Source organism: Protopterus annectens, chromosome 12.part0 (assembly GCF_019279795.1).
Source record: "Protopterus annectens isolate FY-2018-M chromosome 12.part0, PAN1.0, whole genome shotgun sequence".
NCBI lineage: Eukaryota > Metazoa > Chordata > Ceratodontiformes > Protopteridae > Protopterus > Protopterus annectens.
The window spans coordinates 1,497,371,730-1,497,397,364 of NC_056746.1; the positions used below are offsets into that span (position 1 = coordinate 1,497,371,730).

The window sequence follows — 25,635 nt, forward strand, 5'->3', positions numbered from 1 at the left end:
GATTTAGTGGGAAAAGTTGTGATTTGTTTGGATTTAGTTTGTAATTTGAAATCTCTGAGAATTTTTCAATGGCTGTCAGTATTTTAGGAAGATCTGTTGTGCGGAGTTGTAAGTATATTTTTAAGTCGTCAGCAAATGCCAAATATATAATGTTAGTATTTAATACTTTTGGAATGTGTAGAAAAGATTTCTGTGATATATAAAGAAGTAGGGGTTCTAGGTATAAATTAAAGAGGTAAGGAGAAAGTAGACACCCTTATCCTTATCTCGTGCCATTTGAAATGGGGATAGGTTTTGTTTTTATTGTTAATCTGAATGGAAGTTGAGGCCATCTGATATAAAACCTTAACTTTATTAATAAATTCTTTAGGAAAACCAAATAAAGACATAACATTAAATAAAAAGGTTAAATTTACTCTGTCGAAAGCTGTAATAGCATCTGCGGCAATAACGTATTTGGGATGTTTATCTGTTTTTAGTAATCTGATAACTGTGTCTAGTAACAGTGTTAGCACTTGTTTGCCTATGTACCATAAAACCTAACTGATTATGCGATATAATAGAGGGAAGTATATTATTCAACCTGTTGGCTAAAATATGAGCAAAGATTTTAAAGTCAGTATTTATGAGGGCTATTACGCAATAGTGGTGCTGCGGTAGCGTTGTCGCCTCACAGCAAGATGTTGTCCCGTTCGATTCTCAGCTAGAGCGTCTTCTGTGTAGAGGCTTACGTGAATGGGCATACCTTCGTTGAAGGTTGTGCGTCAGAGCTGGTAACTCAGCACGTAAAAATCCACTACCGCTGTGGCGACCCCTAACCGGGATAAGCGAAAGACACAACAACAAAAATTTATGAGGGCTATTGGTCTATAATTAGTGGGATCCGTCGGGACAGAATTCGATTTAAGTAGAAGGATGGTCTTAGAATTATTTATGTATGTCTGTTATCTCATGTTGTATTATATAGTTATATACTTTAAGCAGGATTTTAGAGACCGGTTCTGAGAATATTTTATAAAATTCAGAGGTAAATCCATCGGGTCCTGGAGATTTACCTGGCTTGAGATTTTGTATTGCTTCTTTCATCTCTGTTAGGTAGTGGTGCCTCTAAAAGTTCTTGTTGTTCTTGTGTAACTTGTAGAAATTTTAAATTTTGAATGAACTCATTAAATTTGTCATTTGAGGGTGGTAAGTGCATGTTGTACAGCCTTTTATATATGTTCTCAAATACATTTAATATATCTTGGTGTTCCTGAAATTTATGTCCTTCATAATGTAATTCTTTAATTTTTGGTGGGCCACTCTTAATATTTATTAGCCTGGTTAGAAATCTTGAGAGTGTTTGAGCCCATTTTGAGTATTGATAGAAAGACTTGCTTTCTAAAAAAGTTAAATTTTCTAAGTAATGCTTATGTAGTTGTTTTTGCCATTCCATACATTTTTCCTCTAATTCTTTTGAATGTTTTTAATGTGGTTTTGGTATTATATTTTTTCTTAAACCAGGCAGATTTTTGAATTATGACACCTCTAATAACTGCTTTTGCAGCTTCCCATTGCTTATCATAAGGTATTGGACTAATTATGATTTCTTCATCTAATTGAGTGAGTATACTGTTTATCTCGTTAGCTGCTTCTTGTTTCTGAATAATTTTTGGGTTTAAAGTCCACTTATTAAAATAAGATATGTTTTGGCTGAAATTTAGCAGGTTTATGAATATATTAATTTTAGAATGATCCGAGATAGATCTAGGTGAAATGCTGTATTTTAGCTTATACGTCCGAAAGAACTGAGAGATTAGGAAGGCGTCTATTCTAGACCAAGATTTATGAGACGTAGAAAACAAGGTATATCTGGATATTGTTTTGTCATGTTGGAAATTCTCATATGGATCAAATAGCTCAAAATAATTTTGTAATTCACTAAGAGCTATATTTATGATATGCAGTTGCTTGGTTTCTTTATTGGATCTATCTTTGTCCGGTTCCATTACTGCAGTACAATCTCCCCCGATTATATATAAATGATTAGAAAATTCAATAAGTAATTTAAAGATTTCATAAGTAAACATTTGTTGGTTAGAGCAGGGACTATATATATTTAGGAAAAGCAAAGGTTTATTTATGCTATGGAAAATTGAGGTAAACATAGCCCATCTACCATTCAAGTCGGTCTTCATGGAAGCAATTTCCCCCGATAGGCTTTGTTTTTAATGATAGCAACCCCTCTGGAAGTAGAATTGTGTCCAGCAGCTATTATATGCTTGACCCATTTACTTTTCCTTTCCCTGTCCCAGAGTTGTGAGATCAAGTGAGTTTCTTGAAGAAAGGTTATCATTGTTTTACTTTGATATATAATATGTATGGCTAGATTCCATTTACTTTTGTCTGAAATTCCCTTAACATTCCATGAATCTAAAGATATAATTTCTGAAAGAGTAAAAAAATTTCTTGATTAGTGTTAATAAAGCACAATAAGCAATGTGATAATATAAATATATACTGTTGTGTATTACTGTTAGTATTTTCCACATAGTGACTTGAATTACAAGAGTTAATGCATTCTGCAAACCAAGTCAGTAAACATACTTTGCAGTGTGGTTTTATTGCCTTAGAAGTATCTTGCAGGGCTGCTGTCACTAGGTCTGTACTGAAAAGGCATGCCTGGCTGAAGGAACAAATCTTGCCAGACCACGTCAAAGCAAAATTACTAGATGGTCCTTTAAATCAGGAACGTTTGGCACAAAAGCAGAAGAGGTTCTTAAAAAGATGGAGGAAAAGCTAAATCTATGCAAACTGTTAAATATTTCTTGCAGGTACAACCACCTAGATTCAGTAGGCATTGGCCTTCAAAAACTGGTCCTTTCCAGTCCCTACCAGGTCTTCTCAGCCCAAACCCGAGTCTATGTCTAATACTTGCGAGAGATGCAGCTATTTAGCCAAACTGGAGGCTGAGCTCTCTCAACTCAGGACTGGCAAGACCAGACAGGAGGAGAAGGCAACTACACACACCACAAAACCAGCCTCACATAATGCTACCACTCCACTGAATCAAACACATAAACACACAAAGACATACTCGGAGGCTCTGAGTAAAAATTTACCTAAACAGCAGAGGCCTCCAAAGCAGACACCCAAACAACTGCTACCTCAAGACACCCCACAAGCAACACATAAACCACAAAAGCAGTGTGCAAAGCAGTCACAGCCCTTAAGGCCAAATACAACACCAAACATACTTGTCATAGGTGACTCCATAGTCAGACACACTGGCGTCCCACTCACCAGGCTGAACAAAGAGAGGGGCACAGTAAACTGCCTATCGAGGCTAGAATCCGCCACATAACACAAGCACTGGTCACTCCACAGCAAGTACAAATATGACACAGTCATTGTCCATGCTGGTGTGAGCGACCTGAGACGCATACCTCCCTGGACTGCATGAAAAGAGACATAGAGGAGCTCTCTGATTATGTAGCCCAGGCAGGTATGACCCTAACCCTGAGCAGTATCCTTCCTTCACCAAGAATGATGCCACAATATAGAGACAAGATGATCAGCTTTAACAATTGGCTTAATGTCTGGTGTCATTCAAAGGGGATCCAGTGTCTGTCTGCCTGGGATGACATGCTTGACAAGCCACGCTGCTTCGCAAGGGCGGCTTGCACCTGTCACCCCTGGGATTCCGGATATTGGCTAAGGCTCTTGCCACCCCCATAGTTTTTAGGCAAGGCTCAAATTCTAAACCTACCACCCTAGAAAACAAAAATGGGAAGAAATTGAGGGTAATGCTGCTCAATGCCAGAAGTCTAAATCTCAAAATGCACGCACTCGAGGCCCTTCTCAGTATGGAGAACATCGATGTCTGTGCTGTAACTGAAACCTGTTTCAAGGCTCCTGAGAGCACCCGGCACTATTAGGTTTTACCTCATATCATGCGTTCCGCCCCAAAACCCGGACCACTCCACAAAAGGAGGGTGTATCCATATTCATAAAGGATACTCACACCTCCAGGTTGGTGGCAACGCATGAAGCTTGAAACCATCCAGGTGCAACTAACAATAGGCAAAACTGCTCTACAAATTATAGCATGCTACAGGCCACCCTCTCAAACTCAGGAACCCCACACAGCCTTCCTGAAGACACTGGAGGGTATAAATGTATCTCCAAACACCATCATATTGGGTGACTTCAACTACCCGAATATAGACTGGGAACATTACTCAAGCCCTAACTTTCTAGCCCAACGGTTCCTGGAGTTCATAAATTCAAATGCCATGGAACAGCTAGTCACTGTTCCCACGAGAGGAGAAAATATACTAGATCTCATTATCACAAACATGGGGACAAAATGCTCCACACGGAAGTATATCCCTCATTGGTGAGATCTGATCATAAACTAATCTCACTGGAAATCCACATCCCGCCCCACCCCAAACAAAAAGACCATAGTGAAGAACTTCTCTAAAGCAAACTTCACACTACTCAAGACTGGTGTGGTATCCTTCAAGGCCCTGAGTCAGAGGAAACCACAACCCAAGCTCGGAAGCCCTTACAAATGCCTTCTATGAACACCTCCAGGACTGCATGGATCAGGCAATCCCAAATAAAACCAAGACTCTTTCCACAAAGGGCAAACGTCCAGTCTGGTGGACCCCAGCCATTAACAAACTTTACAATAAGAGGAGAAAGCTATTACATGATAGAACAAAATCCATAAAAGGGAATTCACCCTGATCATTATTAGTAAAAAATACGAGCACTCATAAAATCAACTAAGGCCAATTTTGAGAGAAAATTGCCATGGATTCAAAGGACAATCATAAGGCCTTTTTCAGCTATGTTAGGAACCTGGGTGGAAACTCACAGATATGCTCAGAATTAGTCCAAAATGATACAAAACTCACTGAACCCACAGACATTGCCAACATACTGGCAGACAGGTTCAGTGCAAACTTCACCCCCCTCTCCCCGCCTAAAGGAGAGATAACTATCCCAGCCGAGTGTAGCCTCCCGGACATCTCAAATGCGCAGGTGAAAGCTGCTCTCTCTAAAGCTAAAACACAGCATCAATGGGACCAGATGGTGTCCCTGGCTGTGTGCTACACGAGCTAAATGAGGAATTAAACCCGCACATAAGGCAGCTGTTTAATCTCAGCCTTACCACAGGATACATGCCCAAGGAGTGGCGTCGGCAACTGTGGTCCCACTCCACAAAGGTGGCGCCTCACGGACCCTGGTAATTACGCCCCATAAGCTTAACAAGTCTAGTCTGCAAAGCTATGGAGAGGATCATAATGGAGCTCATAAACAAAGATATAGGGGACTTGCAGACATTGGACCCGACCCAGTTTGGCTTTGTCAAGGGAAGATCATGCCTTTTGAACTTGGTGGACTTCTTGAAATAGTCACCAAGGCCATTGATGAGGAAAGGCAGTCCATACAGCCTACCTTGACCTTGCAAAGGCTTCGACACAATACCCCACTCGGTATTGTAGAAAAACTTACCAGCTTAAATGTAAACCCATATGTCACAAGATGGGTTGCAAACTGACTTAAGGACAGAACCCACAGGGTTAGAGTTGCTGGCGCTGTGTCAGACTCCAAGCCGGTCACAAGTGGTGTCCCACAGGGCTCGGTCCTTGGCCCCTATTGTTTGGCATCTACTTCTCAGAAGTACAGGCCAACATGGGAGGACTTTGGCTGACAAAGTTTGCAGATGACTGCAAACTGCCATAGTGGAAAGTGCATCGGACACTGATATCCTTCAGAAGGGACTCACGGAAACAGATAGCTGGTGCCAGAGCCATGGCCTGAAGTTAAACGCCAAAAATGTATAGTCATACCCTTCGGGAAAAACAAGGTAACCCCAAGCTACCATATAGGTGGCAATCCACTAAGCACAGAAGAGGTTATCAGGGACCTGGGGACCCAGGTTGACAGTGGCCTTTCTTTTGACACTCACATTGCTAAAGTGGTTAGAAAGACCTTCTACATTGCCCACCTGATCATGAAGGATTCACATCCAGATCTAGTGAGGTCATTGTTCCCCTGTACTCTTCACTTATCAGACCAATGATCGAGTACAATGCCCCATTAGGGATGTATCTCACCCGACATCTGCAGCAATTGGAGAGACCCCAAAGTTCCTCACCAAAAGGATAAAGGGACTCCAAAATCTGTCATATGCTGCCAGATTGAAGAAACTCCAGCTCTATTCAGTCGCATACCGTCTGCTCAGAGGTGACATGTGCCTGACATACAAGGCCATGTCCAACCGAATTAATGGACATGCTCCACCTCAAAAATCCAAATCCACCAAAACCACTAGAGCAAGTGACTTAAACCTTAGCAGGGATATAAATAGGGCGTGGAGGGCTAGATTCCATTTACTTATTCCTTAACATTCCATGTGTGGAATAAATACTGTTGTGGTTAGAGCACCTAGCTGACTCTGTTCAAGAGAAATCTAGACCTGTGGATTGGAGATGTGGTTTTACCTTAGAATCATCTCTGCTGTCACTAGGTCACTGCTGCCTGGCTGAAGGAACAAATCTTGCCAGACCACGTCAAAAGCAAAATTACTAGATGGTCCTTTAAATCAGGAAGTGGCACAAAAGCAAGCAGAAGTTTAAAGACAGAGGCACAACAAACTAATGGGCACAGTTAAATTTTTCATATAAGGGTACAACCACCTAGATTCAGTAGGCTAGGCTTATAAATGCCTTTCCAGATAGCCTAGTATAAACCTATGAACCTATGAACCTATGTCAATTAAACGAAAGCTTGAAATGTCGAACGACATATGGTCGAGACCATATGATCGACATTTCAAGTATTTGCAGAATGACTTTAACTGAGCCATACAGTGCAGAATGGGAGAATTTCCCTTTTCTGCACTAAAGTGCTGTCTCAGGGTTGGTATAATTTAAGTGGGGGGGGGGTGTGCAGGGAGGCTTGCCCCCCTGCTCACACAGTTAAAGAAGTTTTTTTTTTTCCTTTTTATAGTATATTCAAACATTCAAATATTGACCATATGGTCTCGATCATATGGTATTCAACATTTTGAATGTTTGAATATATAACATAGACCCCCAAACCCAGGGGCAACAGACCACCAAGGCTACAGTCTCAGGGTACACAGAGATCTAAACAATGGAGTGCTCCTCCCTCAAAAACAGGGAGTGGTAAGCCACCCCCTTATGGAAAAAATTCACGACTTGTCTATCATCCTTTCCAGCCATGCCCAAATACTTGCACCCCTAGGAGGAAAACTCGACCTGCATGCAAAAAACTGGATGTCCATTACCCAGGACTAATTGGTCCTAAACATTGTATCCCAGGGATACAGATTCTCCTTCCACTCACTGCCAACCCCAAGCGGGTTACCAGACCTTCCTCCAAACCAGTGAGCAGAGGCTCAAAAGCAAGTGCTTTCTCTTCTCAATATCGGGGCTATTCAACCTGTTCCAATAGAGCAAAGAGGACAGAGTTTCTACACAAGACTGTTCCTGGTGCCCAGAAAAGAGGGCTATTGGCGCCCTATCCTGGACCTGTCCATTCTCAACACCTTCCTCTGGTACCAAAATTCAAAATGCTTACACTACAACAGCTTCTTCCTATGCTAGCCAAGGACTCCTGGCTAGTCACCCTTGACCTAAAAGAAGCTTATCTGCACATCCCCATAAGGGAATCTTGCAGGAAATATCTATGTTTCAGGGCAGGCTCTATGTACTATCAGTTCTCTGCACTTCCCTTTGGCTTATCTACTGCGACAAGGGTATTCACAAAGTGCCTGGCTCCAGCCATTGCATATTGCAGGCAGAGAAAAATTCAAATTTACCCATACTTGGACGATTGCCTGATTCAGGCAGACAGTCAGGAATTGCTGCTTCAGCACCTGGCTTTTATAAAGAGACTTCTAACTTCTCTGGGGTACACCATCAATGAAAAGAAATCACATCTAGTGCCCAGCCAAAAGATTGTATTCCTGGGAGCAAGCTTGAACACAACTTCCCAGATGGCATTCCTTACTCCAGAAAAACAGGTTTATTTGACAAACTACTTCAAACTAATGGCCACCAGAACCCAGCTATCTGCAAGAAAAATACTGCAAGCCCTAGGGTTCATGGCCTCATGCATTCTACTAATTCCATATGCAAGACTGCATATGAGGAAACTTCAATGGTACTTAAAAGGTCTCTGGTGCCAACATTCTCAGGACCTGGAAACAATTATTCCTATCATTCCTTGTCTAAGGGCAGAGTTTCTTTGGTGGGCAGAGGCTTGCAACCACAACAAGGGACTCCCTTTCACTCAACCCCTCGCCGCCCAAACCCTGACAACAAACACATCAGACTATGCATGGGGGGCTCACATGGCTGGCAAATGCATTCAAGGCAAATGAAGCCCAGGACAAATTCACCTACATATCAATCAAAAAGAAATGTTAGGTGTACAGAATGCTCTGACAGCCTTCAAATACCTTATCCTTCCAGGACAACTCTTGATAAAGTCAGACAACACCAAAGTTATGTGGTACATAAACAAGCAGGGGGGAACTCATTCCTACCCACTCTGCAAGTTAGCCATGGCCCTGTGGAACACAGCCTTGAGCAACCAAGTGCACCTGCAAGCTCAATTCCTGCCAGGCAAACAAAATTCACTGGCAGATGACTTAAGCAGAAATCTACTGGACCCACATGAGTGGAAACTGGAACCCAGCTCATTCAAACTTCTAACCAACAGGTGGGGGGCACCCAGACCTCTCAACCAATCGGGGATAAATTTCAACAGAATCAGGGACAAGTCAAGAAAAAAATCAGGGACAATCAGGGGCACTTTTAAAATATTAGTGCTATTAACTTGAAACATTGACAGAATCAGAGCATATGAATTAATACACATTTTCTGAAGTAAAAGAAGTTTATAACTCATAATTATTGTCATTATTCATTAAGTGTAATTCACCACCTTTCCTCCAAAAGTCACTAGTTTTAGGAGGGATTAAGAGGCACAGAGTTAAAATTTGAGTCAAAATCAAGGACGTCCCTGAAAATCAGGGACAGTTGAGAGGTACCAGAGGTGGACCTCTTTACCTACCCCCAAAACCATCAATTGAGCAAATTTTGCACCAGAAATCCTCGCAGCCAAGCATGGAAAGTGGATGCCCTATCCTTTACATGGGAAAACCTCTCAATGTATGCCTTTCCCCCTCTGCCCCTCCTTTCAAAAGTACTACTCAAGAACAAACAGGACAAATCAAGGACAATCCTTATTGCACTGGACTGGCCCCACCAGCACTGGTACCCACTCCTACACAGTCTGGCAGCAGTGCCACCCTGGCTCCTACATCAGACCCCCTCCCTGCAACATACACTCGAACATCTACAGTTATGGTAAGTGTACACAAACTGTACTTTCCCTGACATTCTGAACATATTTCCCCTAGCCATGTAAATACAACCTCCAGTCTGCTCTAAGAAGAAGCCACTAGCCTAGCCTTGTGGGATTAACTCTTTAAAGATAGATAGATTAATTCAGAAAATTCCCTTGCATTTAAGAAAAGGTTTTGCTAAACATTTTTACACTTGATGAAATTTTTTTTTTCAGCAAAGCTTTATCTCTCCATTTTATTGTGAAGTTCTTTTAGATATCAAAACAGTTATACTATGTTTTTTGAGGCTTTATGTAAGAAGTTTATATTCTGGTATGAATGTTAAATACAAGTCTATCCTTTTGAAATGGTGGAATGGTGTACTAAGTAAATTTGATGCATTGGCAAGGCAAAGTTTCTGTGTCTCTTGTGGTCACTGCAGATACCTAGCTATCCTGCTGCCACTTTCATTTCATGGGGAAGTGACTGAAAAACTGATGTTCTTCGTCTCCCATTGCTGCAGTCCTTACATATGGGTAGTCCGCTGTCCACAATCGGCCCGAATACCAAAGGGCTAGAACTGGCGTCGGTCATCGGCGCCCGAGACTGACGTCAGTACGTGCCAGTACAAATGCGCATGACCGACGCCATATACTCAGTCTTTCTTGCCGCATGGTCCTAAGCAGAAGCAGCCTTTTGCAAGTGCCGTTCGGCGTTCTGGAATTGTCGGTTTTTGAGTTTCAGACCAGAGACCAAGTTGGGCTAAGTACCCCGTTGGGGACACTTTTGTCTTTTTCTTGCCTCAGTATTGACGGATGTCAGAAAAAGTTAATAACTGTATTTCTTGTGGGAAACAGATTCCTCATAGGGATTACCATTCACTCTGTATTCCTTGTTTAGGGCATGAGCACGACGTGGTTGGGTGTCGCTTTTGTGCTACTTTTAACAAGCGTACTATTAAACGTCAGTTGGACTGTGCTAAGCTTGTGTTTGGTAAACGTTGTAATTACAACATGCCGTCGGATTCTCCGACGCCTGGTTCTTCTAAGAAACGCAAAGAGAAGGCTTTGCAGTCCAAACAGGATGAGTCGTCCACTCCGGACGCCGGTTCTGTAGAACCACCGAATACTTCAGCGGCTCCTTCTGAAAGTTTACCTGAGTCTCAAGGGGAGCCTTTGTTACTACAGGAAGTGGCTTCTCCTGTGTTAGGCCAGGCTGAGGGTGCTTCTCAGATGTCGGTGGTTCCCTCCCCTCATAGGGTAGTTAGGCCTCCTCCTTCTCAAAGCAAAAGCCATTCTAAGTCTAAGTCTGCCCCTGCTGGTGCTAGTCCCCAGGGTCCCACTCCTAGGAAGCACATGTTAAAGATGGCTGAAGATTTGATAACTTTAATTAGGGGTTCTATGCCCCCCCCTGAGAAGAGGCCCAGGGTACAGACAGAGTTGGAGGGTTTGGTTCAGTCTTCCAATGAGTCAGATTCTTCTGTGGAAGAACTTCAAGATTTCCCTCCCTATTCTGATTCGGAGGCTGAGGACACTACTCCCTCTGCGTCCCCTCCAGAAGATTTTTCTTTCTCTGAGACTTTGCATTCCATGAGGGAACATTTCAAATGGGAAGGCCAGGATTATTCTGATTCTCGTAAAAGGCTAAGAGAATTCTTGTTTTTGCCTCAGCATAGGCCCTTGGCTATTTCTCCTGTACTGGATGTTGTTCAGGATGTATTTTCTGAGGCTGCCCTTAACCCAGATTTTCTGCCTCCTGCCCAGGTTAAACCAGATAGATACTACAGGGTTCCGGAAGCTCACAAGTACTTATATAAGAGTCCTAGGGCTGATCCAGAAACTATTACTCAAGGCCCCAAAGGTGTTAGGGCTTCTGTGGTTAAGAATCCAGTTCCTCTGGACAAGGATGCTAGGGCCCTGGATAGGTGGGGTAAAAAACTGTATACCTCTTCTACTTTGGCTATTAGAGCTTTAAATTGTCAGTTTCATATGCTCAGGTATCAAAATTATTTGCTGGGCCAATTAAAATGTAAAGTAGATGCTTTAGCTGAAGGTATTGAATGTAAGGAGCTTCAGGATTTAGTGCATGCTTCAGGCCAAGTTGGTAAGCATTCTTTGCAGTGTGGTTTTGATGCTTTACAGGCTTCTTCCAGGGTGGCTGCTACTAGTTCAGTTGTTCGCAGGCATGCCTGGCTTAAAGATCAGACCTTGTCAGAGCATGTTAAGGCTCGAATTATGGATGCTCCTCTGCAATCTGATGTTCTTTTTGGCCCTCCAGTAGAGTCAGTTTTGAAAAAAATGGAGGAAAAAGCTAAGTCTATGCAGATGGTTAAGGACTTTTTACAGGTTCAGCCCCCTAAGCTCAGTAGAAATTGGCCTGCTAAGGGATGGTCTTTCCCTCTTGGATTATCAATCTAGGGGCAGGTCGAGGCGAGGTAGAGGTAGGGCTTCCTCTCAGGGCCCTGTTACTTCTAGGACTTTGAGTTCTTCTACCCTTTCTGCTGGGGAGGGCAGGGGTCAGTCCTTTCGGAAACAGACCCAATGACCTGTGTCTTCAGCTGCCGGACTCTGCTGCTGGCAGCTCCTCTAGGAGGAAAACTGGGACTTTTCAAAAGGAATTGGCATTTGGTTACCCAAGACAAATGGGTATTGGACATAATAAACCGAGGCTACAAATTTTATTTTCACACATTCCCTCCTTTCAAAGGTATGCCGGATGTGCCTCATCAGCAAAGACTGGAAGCACAGGCACAAATTTCTTCTCTGCTTCAGTTGGGAGCAATACAGGAAGTACCTTCTGCAGAAAGGGGCACAGGGTTTTATTCCCGTCTTTTCTTAGTGCCAAAGAAAGGAAATACTTGGAGACCAATTCTGGATTTGTCCATTCTAAACACCTTTCTGGAAATTCCAAAATTCAAGATGTTAACACTGCAACAGCTGTTACCTATGTTGGGCAAAGATCACTGGATGGTGACTCTGGATCTCAAAGAAGCCTATCTTCACATTCCTATCAGGCCCAGTTGCAGGAAATTCCTGAGATTTTGGAATGGGAATTTGCATTATCAGTTCTCTGCATTGCCCTTTGGCTTGTCTACTGCACCCAGGGTATTCACAAAAGTCCTGGCTCCAGTAATAGCTTTTCTCAGACTAAAAGGTATTCAAATTTATCCTTATCTGGACGACTGTTTGATTCTTGATTCTGGCTCAAGGCAAGCACGAACTTCTTCAACATCTGCAGTATGTAATGACAGTTTTAAGATGCCTAGGGTATTCTGTGAACAAAATAAAGTCCAGTCTAGTACCCTCACAAGAGATGTGTTTTCTGGGTGTAAGACTGAACACAGCTGCTCAGATGGCATTTCTTACCCCGGACAAACAAAGAAATCTTCACCTATACTTCCAACAGTTATCAGTAATGTCCAGGCTGACTGCAAGGACAGTCCTTCAAGCCTTGGGGTTCATGGCATCTTGCATTCTAGTACTTCCCAATGCCAAACTGCATATGAGGAAGCTGCAATGGTATCTCAAAAGCGTTTGGACTCAACACAGCCACGATTTGGACACTGTCATTCGGATTCTGCCTTGCATTCAGAAAGAATTTGTGTGGTGGGCTCAGGAATGTCACCTAAACAAGGGACTCTCTGTGACCCAACCAGAGGCAAGTCAGATATTAACGACAGACGCCTCGGAGTCAGCCTGGGGAGCTCATTTCACAGGAAAATGGATTCAAGACCTTTGGCCCCCAGAGCTACTTCACTTGCATATCAACATGAAAGAGATGCTGGCAGTTCAATTTGCTTTGGAAGCATTCAAGGGCCTACTTCAACCAGGACTGGTGTTGATTCGAACAGACAACACAACTGTCATGTGGTACATCAACAAGCAGGGGGGAACTCATTCTTACCCTCTTTGCAGACAAGCAATGCTGTTATGGGACACTGCTTTAAATCTGCACATCATTCTTCGAGCACAGTTTCTGCCAGGAGCACAAAATTCTATAGCAGATGTTCTGAGCAGACAGATTGTGGATCCTCACGAATGGAAGTTGGACCCTCAGGTATTTCTTCAGTTGACCATGGCTTGGGGAACTCCAGACATAGATCTGTTCGCTTCTCCTCTGAATTTCCAACTGCCACTGTTTTGCATAAGGCTGTTTCATCCAACAGCCTGGAAAATAGATGCACTATCCTTCAGTTGGAGCAACCTTCACGTGTATGCTTTTCCTCCCTTGCCTCTTCTTCCAAAGGTACTGTTGAAAGTCAGGAGGGACAAACCTTGCATGATCCTTATAGCACCGGATTGGCCTCGTCAGCATTGGTACCCTCTGTTGAGGAGCTTAATTCATGGGACACCTTGGCCATTACCACAGATTCCTCACTTATTGTCTCAGGAAAACAATCATTTTCTCAATGTCAGGGTGCAATCCCTACACCTGACAGCCTGGCGCATTCTGTTTTAAAGAAGGAGGGCCTTCAGCTCCCTCAACAAGTTTTGGATGTTATTTTGGAAGCCAGGCGACCTAGTACTCGAAAGGTTTATGCTGATAAATGGAAGAGATTTTTTCTTTGGAGTTCAGCTAAAGGCTTTGATGTCAAATTGCCTAATTTGAGTTGTACATTGCAATATTTGACTGTATTATTGGACAAGGGTTTGTCCTTCTCTTCTGTAAAAGTGCATGCTGCAGCTATTTCTGCTCACTATGATTGTGACCCTCCTTTGTTTTCACATCCATTGGTTAAACAGTTTCTTAGAGGGGCAAAGAATATAAGACCCACACGAAGAGCTCCTACTCCTGCCTGGGATCTTAATTTTGTTTTGGAAAAGCTGACTCTGCCTCCTTTTGAACCTGCAGCTACAGTTGAATTGAAGTTGTTGTCTTGGAAGACTGCTTTTTTGTTGGCTGTTACTTCTGCTAGAAGGGTATCTGAATTACAGGCCCTCATGGCAGTGGAACCTTTTCTGATTTTTCACAATGACAGAGTTTCCTTACGTACTAATCCTACTTTTATGCCTAAAGTGATTTCTAATGTGGCATTGAACCAATCTATACATTTGCCTACTTTTTATGCTAACCCCCAAAATAAAGGGGAAAAAGTTTTGCATTCTTTGGATGTACATAGGCAGTTAAGGTATTATTTGAGCAGAACCAAAGAGTTCAGAAGATCTCAACAATTATTTGTTTCTTTTGCTTTGACTTCACAAGGGAAAGCTGTCTCAAACAAACTATTTCCAAGTGAATTGGCCATTGTATTGCTTTGTTACTCTCATCATGGAAAGGATGTTCCAGTTGGGATCAGGCCTCATTCTACTAGGGCTACGGCCACCTCTACTGCTTTTTTGAGAGGGGTAGCTACTAAAGACATTCTAGAAGCAGCTACTTGGAGTTCTGTACATACCTTTACAAAGCATTATCATTTACCTCTTTATTCTAGGTCTAGGGCTGGGTTTGCCACTGCAATCTTACAGGGCATGTTAGCAGCTCCTAATGCTATTTAGTTGGCCAGCCTCCCTTTTTCCATTGCTCTGGGATTCTACCCATATGTAAGGACTGCAGCAATGGGAGACGAAGAACATAGTACAGTTTTGTACCTACCATAAATGTAGATGTTCGAGGATCTCCATTGCTGCAGTCCAATTTTCCCTCCCTCCTTACCCCTTTTTAGGTTGGGTTTTGGGTGGTGTTTTTTGCATTCTGGCGTCTGAGGCAAGAAAGACTGAGTATATGGCGTCGGTCATGCGCATTTGTACTGGCACGTACTGACGTCAGTCTCGGGCGCTGATGACCGACGCCGGTTCTAGCCCTTTGGTATTCGGGCCGATTGTGGACAGCGGACTACCCATATGTAAGGACTGCAGCAATGGAGATCCTCGAACATCTACATTTATGGTAGGTACAAAACTGTACTTTTGCTGTTGCTGGCTTGGGAGGCAAGTAATTTTGGAGACATTGAGGATGGTAGAAGGAGAAGTAACCACAGTGCAGACTGAAAGAAATACCATTATCTTCTGAAATCTGTGTTGGCACATAAAAAGTGGTCTGTAAATTTCCTGATTTTGGCAGCCATGATATTGCCCAGTGACTGCCCTCTGACACCCATTGTATATGACAGTGAAACATATTGCTTATGTATGTGTTCTTAGATGCCTGTGGAAAAAAATGAGGCAGTAGCAAACTAAACTTCACCAAAAGAGCAGAATTGTAGTGCAGAAATGTTAGTTTATGAGTTAGTGTTCTTTGCCTATCTAATTGAGTAAGTGCTTTATTTCCAAAGTAATGAGCAAAGCAGTACACCAAGCATACTACTGAGTGTTACAAGGCTTTCCAAAACTATCTATTAATTCTTGTGTAAGTTTGTAGACTTGCAGGACTTGCTTGTGTTTTTGTGTTCTTGCATATTTAGCCAACTAAGAGCAGCTTTTAACTGCAGATTTTGCCCTGCTATTCTTTAATGTACAAACTGTGTGTGTGTTTATATTCAAACCTGACATTAGAGAGATTTCTGTAGAGATTCAGCCCATTGCTAGATTGTGCAGAGACCGACAGGGAGCACAAGTAGCAGGAAGGTGAGTCATGCACAGGGATCCAGATATCCCATATTACTGGTGCCCTCCCATTCTCTGGGGTCAGTAGTACAAGGTATACTACACTGAGTGCTAAAGTATGTCTTCCAGTGTCCATCACCATGACACCCATGGTCAGTTTAAGGATTTAGGGGCACTCCTGTCAACACAGGAGGTGATTTAAAACATGGTTGCATCATGTATTATGATAGACTTGGAATACTGAAACAGGTAACTGCAAAAACAGGAATGCAGGCAAGAGGGCTTCAGGCATGCACACAGTAGTAGTTTCCAAAGTTTATTCTTCAGACTTTGCTTCAAACAAATGATAAAAATAATAAAAAACAGTAACCATTTTCAGTGTGGAAAAATTAAAAATTTTAAAGTCACCTTGGCTATTGTATACCAGTTCAAAGTTGTTCTCCACACTGGGTTGTTGTGGGTCCGATACTAATACCTGTTCAAGTTCCTGTAGTTCACCCTGGGAAGACCCTGCCTCAGGTTGTACCCCAAGGCTTGTGACCGAAAATTCTGCTGGTTTCCAAAGTTGTTGTTATTATTTCAATATTGGTTACCAGTTTCATTCCGGCCTCGTGTAGTTTCCCTTGAGGTGCCTACGGCCTGCTCACGTAGGGGCAGACCCTGGCCCCTGTTGCCATCTAACCCAGGGTTGACCGCAGCTTGATAACCGGTACCATTCGTTGATCCAAAAATTCGGCCAAGGGCCTGACCAGTTTGTGATGGTGGGAGGTTAGGATAAGCAGAGTCAGATGCATATGCTTCCCTGTTCCTGTTCAGTTTCTTTATTTTAGTGACTTTTAGTTCGGTAATATGCTGGTCTATACTAGTTAGGCATCTATCATATTCAAATTTGTACCTCAAAAAATAAGCATTTCTTCTTATTTTTTCATCTAATGCAGTTGCCTCTTTTAAAAGGGCTTCAGACATGATTCTATAGTGTTTACTCATCAAGTCCAGTAATTCCAAACCATGTCTATTAAACAACTTCAACAACTCCTCATGGAATTGCAAACTTTGAATGAGGCCATTTGGGTATTGCCAGGACCTCAGTCCTTTAGTGACAACACCTTCACTAGTACATTCTTTAAAATATGAAATTTCTAACTGTAATTTTTTATACTTCACCAACATTCCATCCAAGTTCTTCAAGTCAGTGGTGATATCCACAGCAGAGTTCTGTGTCCCTTCAGCCAGGTCTCCACTCCGAGTACTACTCATCGATTCAAACAATGTTGGCCACTCCTGTAGCCAACCTGTAACCCCGGAGTTGAAAGTCCTAATAAGCCCCAAGGGTTCAGTCTCTACTGGGTCTGCTGCTTGTTCAACCACTGTATTTCCATCAAACGGTTCTGTTGAAGTAGCATGTATGCTTACATCAAGTAATGGTTCATCATTACCATTTGCACATCCATCCACAATGTTGAACCCGGGTTCATCAAGGTTAGCGTCTATGCCAGGTCTTCGGGAGGACGATGTGGTAGTAACCAGTGATTCCACTCTAGCTGTTAAACAATCCACTCGTTCCAGTATTTTTCCCACCAGTAACTGCAGGAACTTGAACAGGTATTAGTGTCTGACCCACAACAACCCAGTGCGGAGAACAACTTTGAACTGGTATACAATAACCAAGGTGACTTTAAAATATTTTATTTTTCCACACTGAACATGGTTACTGTTTTTTATTATTTTTATCGTTTGTTTGAAGCAAAGTCTGAAAAATAAACTTTGGAAACTACTACTGTGTGTGTGCCTCAAGCCCTCTTGCCTGCAATCCTGTTTTTGCAGTTGCCTGTTTCAGTATTCCAAGTCTGTCTAGTGTGTTGGCTGGCATGGAGGGGATACTAGAGGCTACAGTATCGAACTCACAGGAGGGGAGTACGGACCCGCTAACGTTACTGGTGGGCAAACTACTGGAACGAGTGGATTGTTTAACAGCTAGAGTGTAATCACTGGTTATTACCACATCGTCCTCCCGAAGACCTGGCATAGACGCTATCCTTGACGAACCCGGGTTCAACATTGTGGATGGATGTGCAAATGGTAATGATGAACCATTACTTGATGTGAGCATACATGCTACTTCAACAGAACCGGTTGGTGGAAATACAGTGGTTGAACAAGCAGCAGACCCAGTAGAGACTGAACCCTTGGGGCTCATTAGGACTTTCAACTCTGGGGTTACAGGTTGGCTACAGGAGTGGCCAACATTGTTTGAATCGACGAGTAGTACTTGGAGGGGAGACCTGGCTGAAGGGACACAGAACTCTGCTGTGGATATCACCAATGACTTGAAGAACTTGGAAGGAATGTTGGTGAAGTATAAAAAATTACAGTTAGAAATTTCATATTTTAAAGAATGTACTAGTGAAGGTATTGTCCCTAAAGGACTGAGGTCCTGGCAATACCCGAATGGCTTCATTCAAGGTTCACAATTCCATGAGGAGTTGTTGAAGTTGTTTAATAGACATGGTTTGGAATTATTGGACTTGATGAGTAAACACTATAGAATCATGACTGAAGCCCTTTTAAAAGAGGCGACTGCATTAGATGAAAAAATAAGAAGAAATGCTGATTTTTCGAGGTACAAATTTGAATATGATAGATGCCTAACTAGTATAGACCAGCATATTACCAAACTAAAAGTCACTAAAATAAAGAAACTGAACAGGAACAGGGAAAAGCATATGGATCAACGAACGGTACCGGTTATCAAGCTGGAGTCAACCCTGGGTTAGATGGCAACAGGAGCCAGGGTCCACCCCTATGCGAGCAGGCCGTAGGCACCTCAAGGGAAACTACACGAGGCCGGAATAAAACTGGTAACCAATGCAGGAATAATAACAACAACTTTGGAAACCAGCAGAATTTTCGGTCACACGCCTCGGGGTACAATCTGAGGCAGGGTCTTCCCAGGGTGAACTACAGGAACTTGAACAGGTATTAGTATCGGACCCACAACAACCCAGTGCGGAGAACAACTTTGAACTGGTATACAATAGCCAAGGTGACTTTAAAATTTTTAATTTTTCCACATTGAAGATGGTTACTGTTTTTTATTATTTTTGTTTGTTTGAAGCAAAGTCTGAAGAATAAACTTTGAAAACTACTACTGTATGCGTGCCTCAAGCCCTCTTGCCTGCATTCATGTATTATGATAACAAAATGGGAATGCTTTGCATAATATTTAAATTAGGGGATGTGGTTTTGAGCTGTCATATAACACTGTAGGGGCAGGCAAAGGGTTAAGCTGCCCTGCGAAGTTACTGTACCCTGCATGCAAAGTAGCTAATGCTGCAAGGAAAATATGTATCATGGGAAATGCACAAGGCTGTTACTGTGCTATTTTGCAGCTGCTGTTTGTTAGTATAGTTATGTTGAGTGCAGTGTCTATGTCCCTGCTATCTCAGATGCAGAGGATTCTAAACATGCTAACAGTCAGCAAGTGTTCTGCTGTATCTTTCTGCATTTGCTTCTTATGTGGCCATGGCTGTTGAACCTGTACCTGGAGTCTTCTAAGTAAACAACTGCATGTGAGGCTGTTCCCTGCATTGCTGCCTTGTTTATGAATTGTGTATGAATCTGCATGGTGTTGATACTGGGGACCAGCCCTATAGAGTTGAGTGAATTATTTATGAATAAGGCTATGTGTGTATTTTGCTAACTAACACATCTCTTTGCATTTAGCATTAAAGACAGAGGACTTGTACCATCTTTGCAAACTGCCCTTCCTCGATTAAGATGGAGTGGACACCCCACTATGGCATCTGTTGCAGCTGAAGCCAAGGAACTAGCAAGGTCCATTAGAAGTATCCTGGAAGTGGACAGTAAGTTTGGACATTTTTGCATTTCTGCTTCCATTATGTATCAGGCTTTTTCATGTTCATATTTTTCAAGCATTCCACAATAGTGACTAGATTCTGAAAAAAAGGAGCTATTAAAAGTTTTTCCATTATAGGTTGGGAGTTGCTCAGTGCAATGTATTGTATAGGAATGTTTGGTCGGTTTATTTTAAGGTTAATGAAGTGGGCCACAAGAATCTATTTTAGCCATGAACTGAATACAAATTCAACAGTCTGAAATACATAAGTTATAGGCAAAAAAGAGATTTCTAAGAGGTATGCATACATACATACATACGTCAAACATTTGTTTGCTGCATTGTACAGCAAAGTTTGTATGGGGACATATAGATTAATGTCTGCTTGTATACAGCACGGAGTAAATGTGAGTGGTTGTACCTAATTTGACAGTAACAGCAATGGATGTGGGGGATTAAGTACAAGTTATTCTAAATGTATAAGGAGTTATTTCTGACAGTTTAGTGAAATGATAATATAGTTAAAATTATGAACAGGAGCATGTTAAAGTCTAGTGCTGAGTTAGTTCACATTTCTGTCAGCCTTGGTGTTCATCTTTACCTGTTGTGCAGCACCAACATTACTGTGCATGAAACTTACTGATGTCCTACTTACTTTAAGCATTTAATCTTACTAATATACTATGCACTAATCTCTCAACAGCATATATTACATTCATAAACTCATAAAAGTTCAAATTTCTGCCTTGTAGTTAAGCCCTTTGTGTCAGTCTTAGGAAATTCAACTCTTTCTTGATTCGGATTGCCATCTGGATAACCACTGTGTAATACTTTGGTGTCTGTGTACATGTGTTGAGAAATTCATATCTCTGGTCATCTGTTACTTTAAACTGCTAATAACATAAGCCTTCTGTAGTTTGATAGTAACCAGAATCCATGGCTTATTTTGCTTTATCTGTTCTGTTCTATTTGGTCTGAGTGCACTTCCTTTACAGCACTTTTTTGCAGTGTCCTGTTCTTCTCTTGGTTGTTACTTTGTCATTTCTTTTGGTATTTTTGGTTTCAGAAGTTTTATTGGGTTGAATCATGTTTTTCGGTACAAGATTGACTGTAACTCAGTTGCTCACACATTGCTGCCCAGCAGAGTAGTTGTTTGTTTATCATAGATTACACCATATAGAAGTGATGGCTTGTTGCTCATATATTCTTGTGTGTGTTCTTTGAGACTGTAGCATCTTAAGGATAGAGAGAGGCATGTTTTTTTCATTACCTGCAGCTAATTGTTCATTGTTCCAAGGTACAGCAAGCTCAGAGTGACAGTAATAAGATAAGCGGGACAGTAGTAGCTTTTTGTATTATTTTACACTTCAGTCTGTTCCTTATAGCTTCATAGCTGTATATAGCTTTTGTATCTTCACTGTATCTGTTTTGAGCATATGCACAGTCAAGATGTCAGTTAAAACGAGTATTTGTAGGGTGGTCATGAGTTGAGCTTGGTAGTTTAAAGGATTGATACTATTCCTTGTGTATCCATTTACATTTATAGATACAGATACATCTGTTCTCACACACACACACACACACACACACACACACACACACACACACACACACACACACACATAGCAATATTTATACATGTAAACAGTTGCAGTAGATGAAGTCCTTTTTTAAGATTATAATTGCTCATGTATTGCTAATTAAAAAAGTCCTTTTCCTGTGTGTGTGTGTGTGTGTGTGTGTGTGTGTGTGTGTGTGTGTGTGTGTGTTATTATATTGTTATAGAATCTCATGTTACAAGTGGTAATAGATCTATTTTCAACAAATAATTGCTGATGTATGGTTAAAGTCTCAGTCTTTCCAGTGCTGACCGTAACTTATCCAGTATTACCTTTTCCATTATTTTTCCACAACATGAAAATAGATTTAAGGGTCTATATGACTCTGGGTTTGTACACAGGTTTAATAAGTGCATGTCTCCAATCTTGAGGAATCTCCCCATATTATATTACCTAGCAAATAATTGATATAATGGTACTATAAGTTCTTGTTGAAGTGGTCAGGTAAACTCTTCTTTGAGTTGGGGTTTCCTACTGCTTTACAACTGCTTTTATCATTATGTATGGGATGATATCATTGCTTTTAATTTGCCAGTTATTCTACTAAGTGGGGTAGTGAAAAAATCCCTTAGTAAAATCAAAGTAAGGAACATGCACTATACATCAAGTAATGATGTTGTGTATTCAAGGAATGTCAGAATATTCAGAATGAAAACTTTCCCTGCAGCCAACCCATACCCTTCTTATATGTAGCAGTAGTAGGTCCCCTGTGACATTCAGCATAAGATTCAGTATGACCCTTTTTATGCTTTTACATTGAATGTGGTTAGGATGGAATGTCTAAAATGTGTGTGGTCATATGTGAGCCCTCTTTCCTTGTGAAATGATACCACTACAGCCTGACACTGTATTTTACTGACTTGGCCACAAGATGTAGATTTTGTTTAGTGTGATTGAAATTGCTTTAGTTAGGTTTTCCTTATTCTGAATGGGAAAGTAACAGCATTGTTGTCTGGTTCCATAAACCTGAAATTTTGATTTGTTTGATTTATTACATCTGCAGTTATAGAAGGCAGGACTCAACTTGTCTGTATAGGAAATGGAATAAGTACTTCCAACAGCTTCTTAATAAAGGAAAATCCCACAGAAGTACTGCCCAAAACACAGCCTACTATAAAAGGGGAAAAAGAGACCTCCCTAGAGGGAGAGCTTACAAGATGGCTACACACTCGGTAATAGCTTAATTTCAGCTCTCCCAGTGTGAAAGCAGAAAGTCAGAAAAGAGACAGTGAATTTGTCTTTTTGGGTAAATTTCAGTTACTAGCTAGTAATGCACTACCTGCATTCTAGCAAAGAAAAAATTTTGGGAACCTGAAAGAAACTCAGCCACAAAATATGAGGAGAAAACACTGACTGGGAAGAATCCTGCAGTAAAAAGCAGTTCAAGTTCCAGCTCTGGTGCAAGACATTACTTCCAGTAATCTTGAGGAAAAAATAAGTCAAATGTGCTCAGGGCTAATTAAAATAAATGAAACACTGAAGGAGTATATCAGTTCAAATAACAAAATGCTGGAAAAATGGAAGAAGCTTTAAAGAGATATTCAGATGAGCTGGTAAAACTGCAAAAATTCAGAGGTCAAAATGAAGTCAAAGGCCGGCTGAATATGAGAATGCTCAAGAAGAGATGTTTCCAAAAAATGGTAGAATTAGAAGACAGACCACTAAGGGAAAACTTGAGATTTTCTGCTCTGACAAGAACAGACTGTATTACTTTTTTGAAGGTGCAAATAAGCAAATGGTCTTCTATTCCACAACGAGAGTTGTTAATTCAAAGTGCATATTGTATATATACTCCAAACCTGGCCATAAGAAAGCAAACAAGACCTTTGATAGTAAAGTTGCAATCCTATCAGCAGAAAGAGTTGATTCAGACAAAACTGTGGCAGAAGGACAAAATAATAAATATTGGAGCCAGTATAGTGTTTGTTGAAAATGATCACTCACTGTACACCAGGCAGAAGAGGAGTAAATTTATTCCAGCATTCAGGAAATCTCAAGAGGCAGGTGTGAGATTCAAGCTGCTACTTCCAGCTAATTTCAGAATATTTTTTTTTTCTGGGGGGTGAAAGTCATTTTTTGATACAGGACATGCTGAGGAAGAAATACAAAAGTTTGTCCAGCAAAAAGAGTGCCATCAAATAGAAGTGGATTCTACTTCTTATTCTTCTGATAATAAAGCTCATAGAGACACTATGCCAGTCAAACCTTTTCAGTGTTCCAAAGGAAAATCTTTGAGCGACAAATGTACAGGAATTGACTAGAAGAACGTGGAGTACATTGGACATGAACCAGTGACTGGAATTGATGGAGATCAACAGGAAGAAAACCTCTAACTCAGAAATTAATGAATAAATGTGGGGTTACAAAGCATCAGTCATAGGTTCATAGGTAGGTACTAGGCTATCTGCCCGAAGGCATTTATAAGCCTTGCCAGAATGTGTTGGCTTTTGCCGCCCCCTTAGATTAGTTCCATGTGCCTCTGTCCAGCAGAGCCACTGAAGTTATCCCCGAGGTAAACTCTCTGTTTCCCATCCACTCGTCAAGGTTTCTCTTGAAGAGTGTTAGCGAGGAGCTCTGCCTAATGTAGATTGGAATCTTGTTCCAAAGCATGGGAAGTCTCTGGGACAGGAATCTATCCCTCGATCACGTTCTGTTTATTGTTGTGGTGAGGTTTAGATCCCTAGAGCATGTGGCTCAAGGGGATAAGCTTTTTTTTAGGTGGAGCATGTCTGTCAGTTCTGGGTTGGACATGACCTTGTATGTCAGGCAGTGATCACCTCTGAGTAGGCGGTATGCAACCGAGTACAGCTGGAGTTTCTTCAGTCGAGCTGCATAGGGCATCTGTTTGAGACCAGTGATTCTCTTGGTGAGGTACTTCTGTGGTCTTTCCAGCTGTTGCAAGTGTCTTGTAAGATACATCCCAAATGGGACGTTGTACTGATGGGTGTGATAAGCGATGAGTAGAGGGACACAATGACTTCTTTTGATCTGGATGCGAACCCTTTTGTGATAAGGTGGGCCATGTAGAAGGATTTTCTAACCACTTTGGCAATGTGATTACCAAAGGAGAGATCACTGTCTACTTGGGTCCCCAGATCCCTTATTACATCTTCCATATTTAGGGGACTACCACCTATGTGGTAGTTTGTGGGTACTTTGTTTTTTTTCCAAAGGGGATGACTATGCACTTTTTGGCATTTAGCTTGAGGCCATGATTTTGACACCAGGTATCTGTGTCAGTGAGACCCTTTTGGAGGATGTCTGTGTCAGTCGGAGAATCGGTTATAGCCCTAGTTTGCAGTTGTTTGCGAACTTGGTCAGCCATAGTCCTCCTGTGCTTGCCTGTACCTCTGAGAAGTATATGCCAAACAGGAGGGGTCCTAGGACTGAGCCCTGGGGAATGCCACTTGTAACTAGTTTAAAGTTGGATCTAGCTCCCGTAACTCTCACCATGTGGGTTCTGTCCGTGAGCCAGTTGGCAACCCATCTTGTGACGTAGGGGTTTATGTTCAGGCTGGTGAGCTTGTCTGTAATACCAGAATGGAGAATGGTGTTGAAGGCCTTTGTGAGGTCTAGGTAGGCTGTGTGTACCACCTTTCCGTCATCTATAGCCTTGGTAACTGTCACAAAGAAGTCCATCAGGTTCAGGAGGCATGATCTGCCCTTAACAAAGCCGAACTGGGTAGGTTCCAGTGTTTGGAGATTCCCAGTGTCTCTCTTAATGAGTTCCATGATGATGCGCTCCATAGCCTTGCAGACCAAGCTAGTCAGGCTTATAGAGTGATAGTTCCTGGGGTCTGTTGTGGCTCCACCTTTGTGGAGCGGAATAACCGCTGCTGTGTGCCACTCTATGGGTACGTAGCCTGCGGAGAGGCTGAGTTTGAACAGTGTGTTTAGGTGAGGGGTTAGTTCGTCTTTGAGCTCGTGTAGGATGCAGCCTGGGACATCATCCGGTCCCATTGATGCTGTGTTTTTGGCTTTGGAGAGGGCTGTTTTAACCTGAGTGTCTGTGGTTTCAGGGACTCTACATTCTTCTGGTATGGTTATTGGCCCACTTGGGGGTGAGAGGGGGGTGAAGTTTGCGCTGAACCTGTCTGCCAGGATGTTGGTAATATCGGTCAGTTCAGTGTATTTTGTGCCATTCTGCACTAACTCCGAGCAGATCTGAGCATTGCCACTTAGATTCTTGACATAGCTAAAGGAATGCCTTGTGGTTATCTTTGGAGTCCTTGACAATTTTTCTTT

General features: G+C 41.9%; 1 protein-coding gene across 2 annotated transcripts in view; it reads left to right on the plus strand.

Moving 5' to 3' along the window:
• The window catches only part of STXBP4 (syntaxin binding protein 4), a 1,994,403-nt gene that overhangs the window by 1,429,929 nt on the left and 538,839 nt on the right, over positions 1-25,635 (plus strand). For both annotated transcript variants that reach the window (XM_044090468.1, XM_044090469.1), the window contains exon 16: positions 19,639-19,778. In XM_044090468.1, coding sequence (XP_043946403.1) covers positions 19,639-19,778 — 140 coding nt within the window. The remainder of the gene's footprint in view (positions 1-19,638; positions 19,779-25,635) is intronic.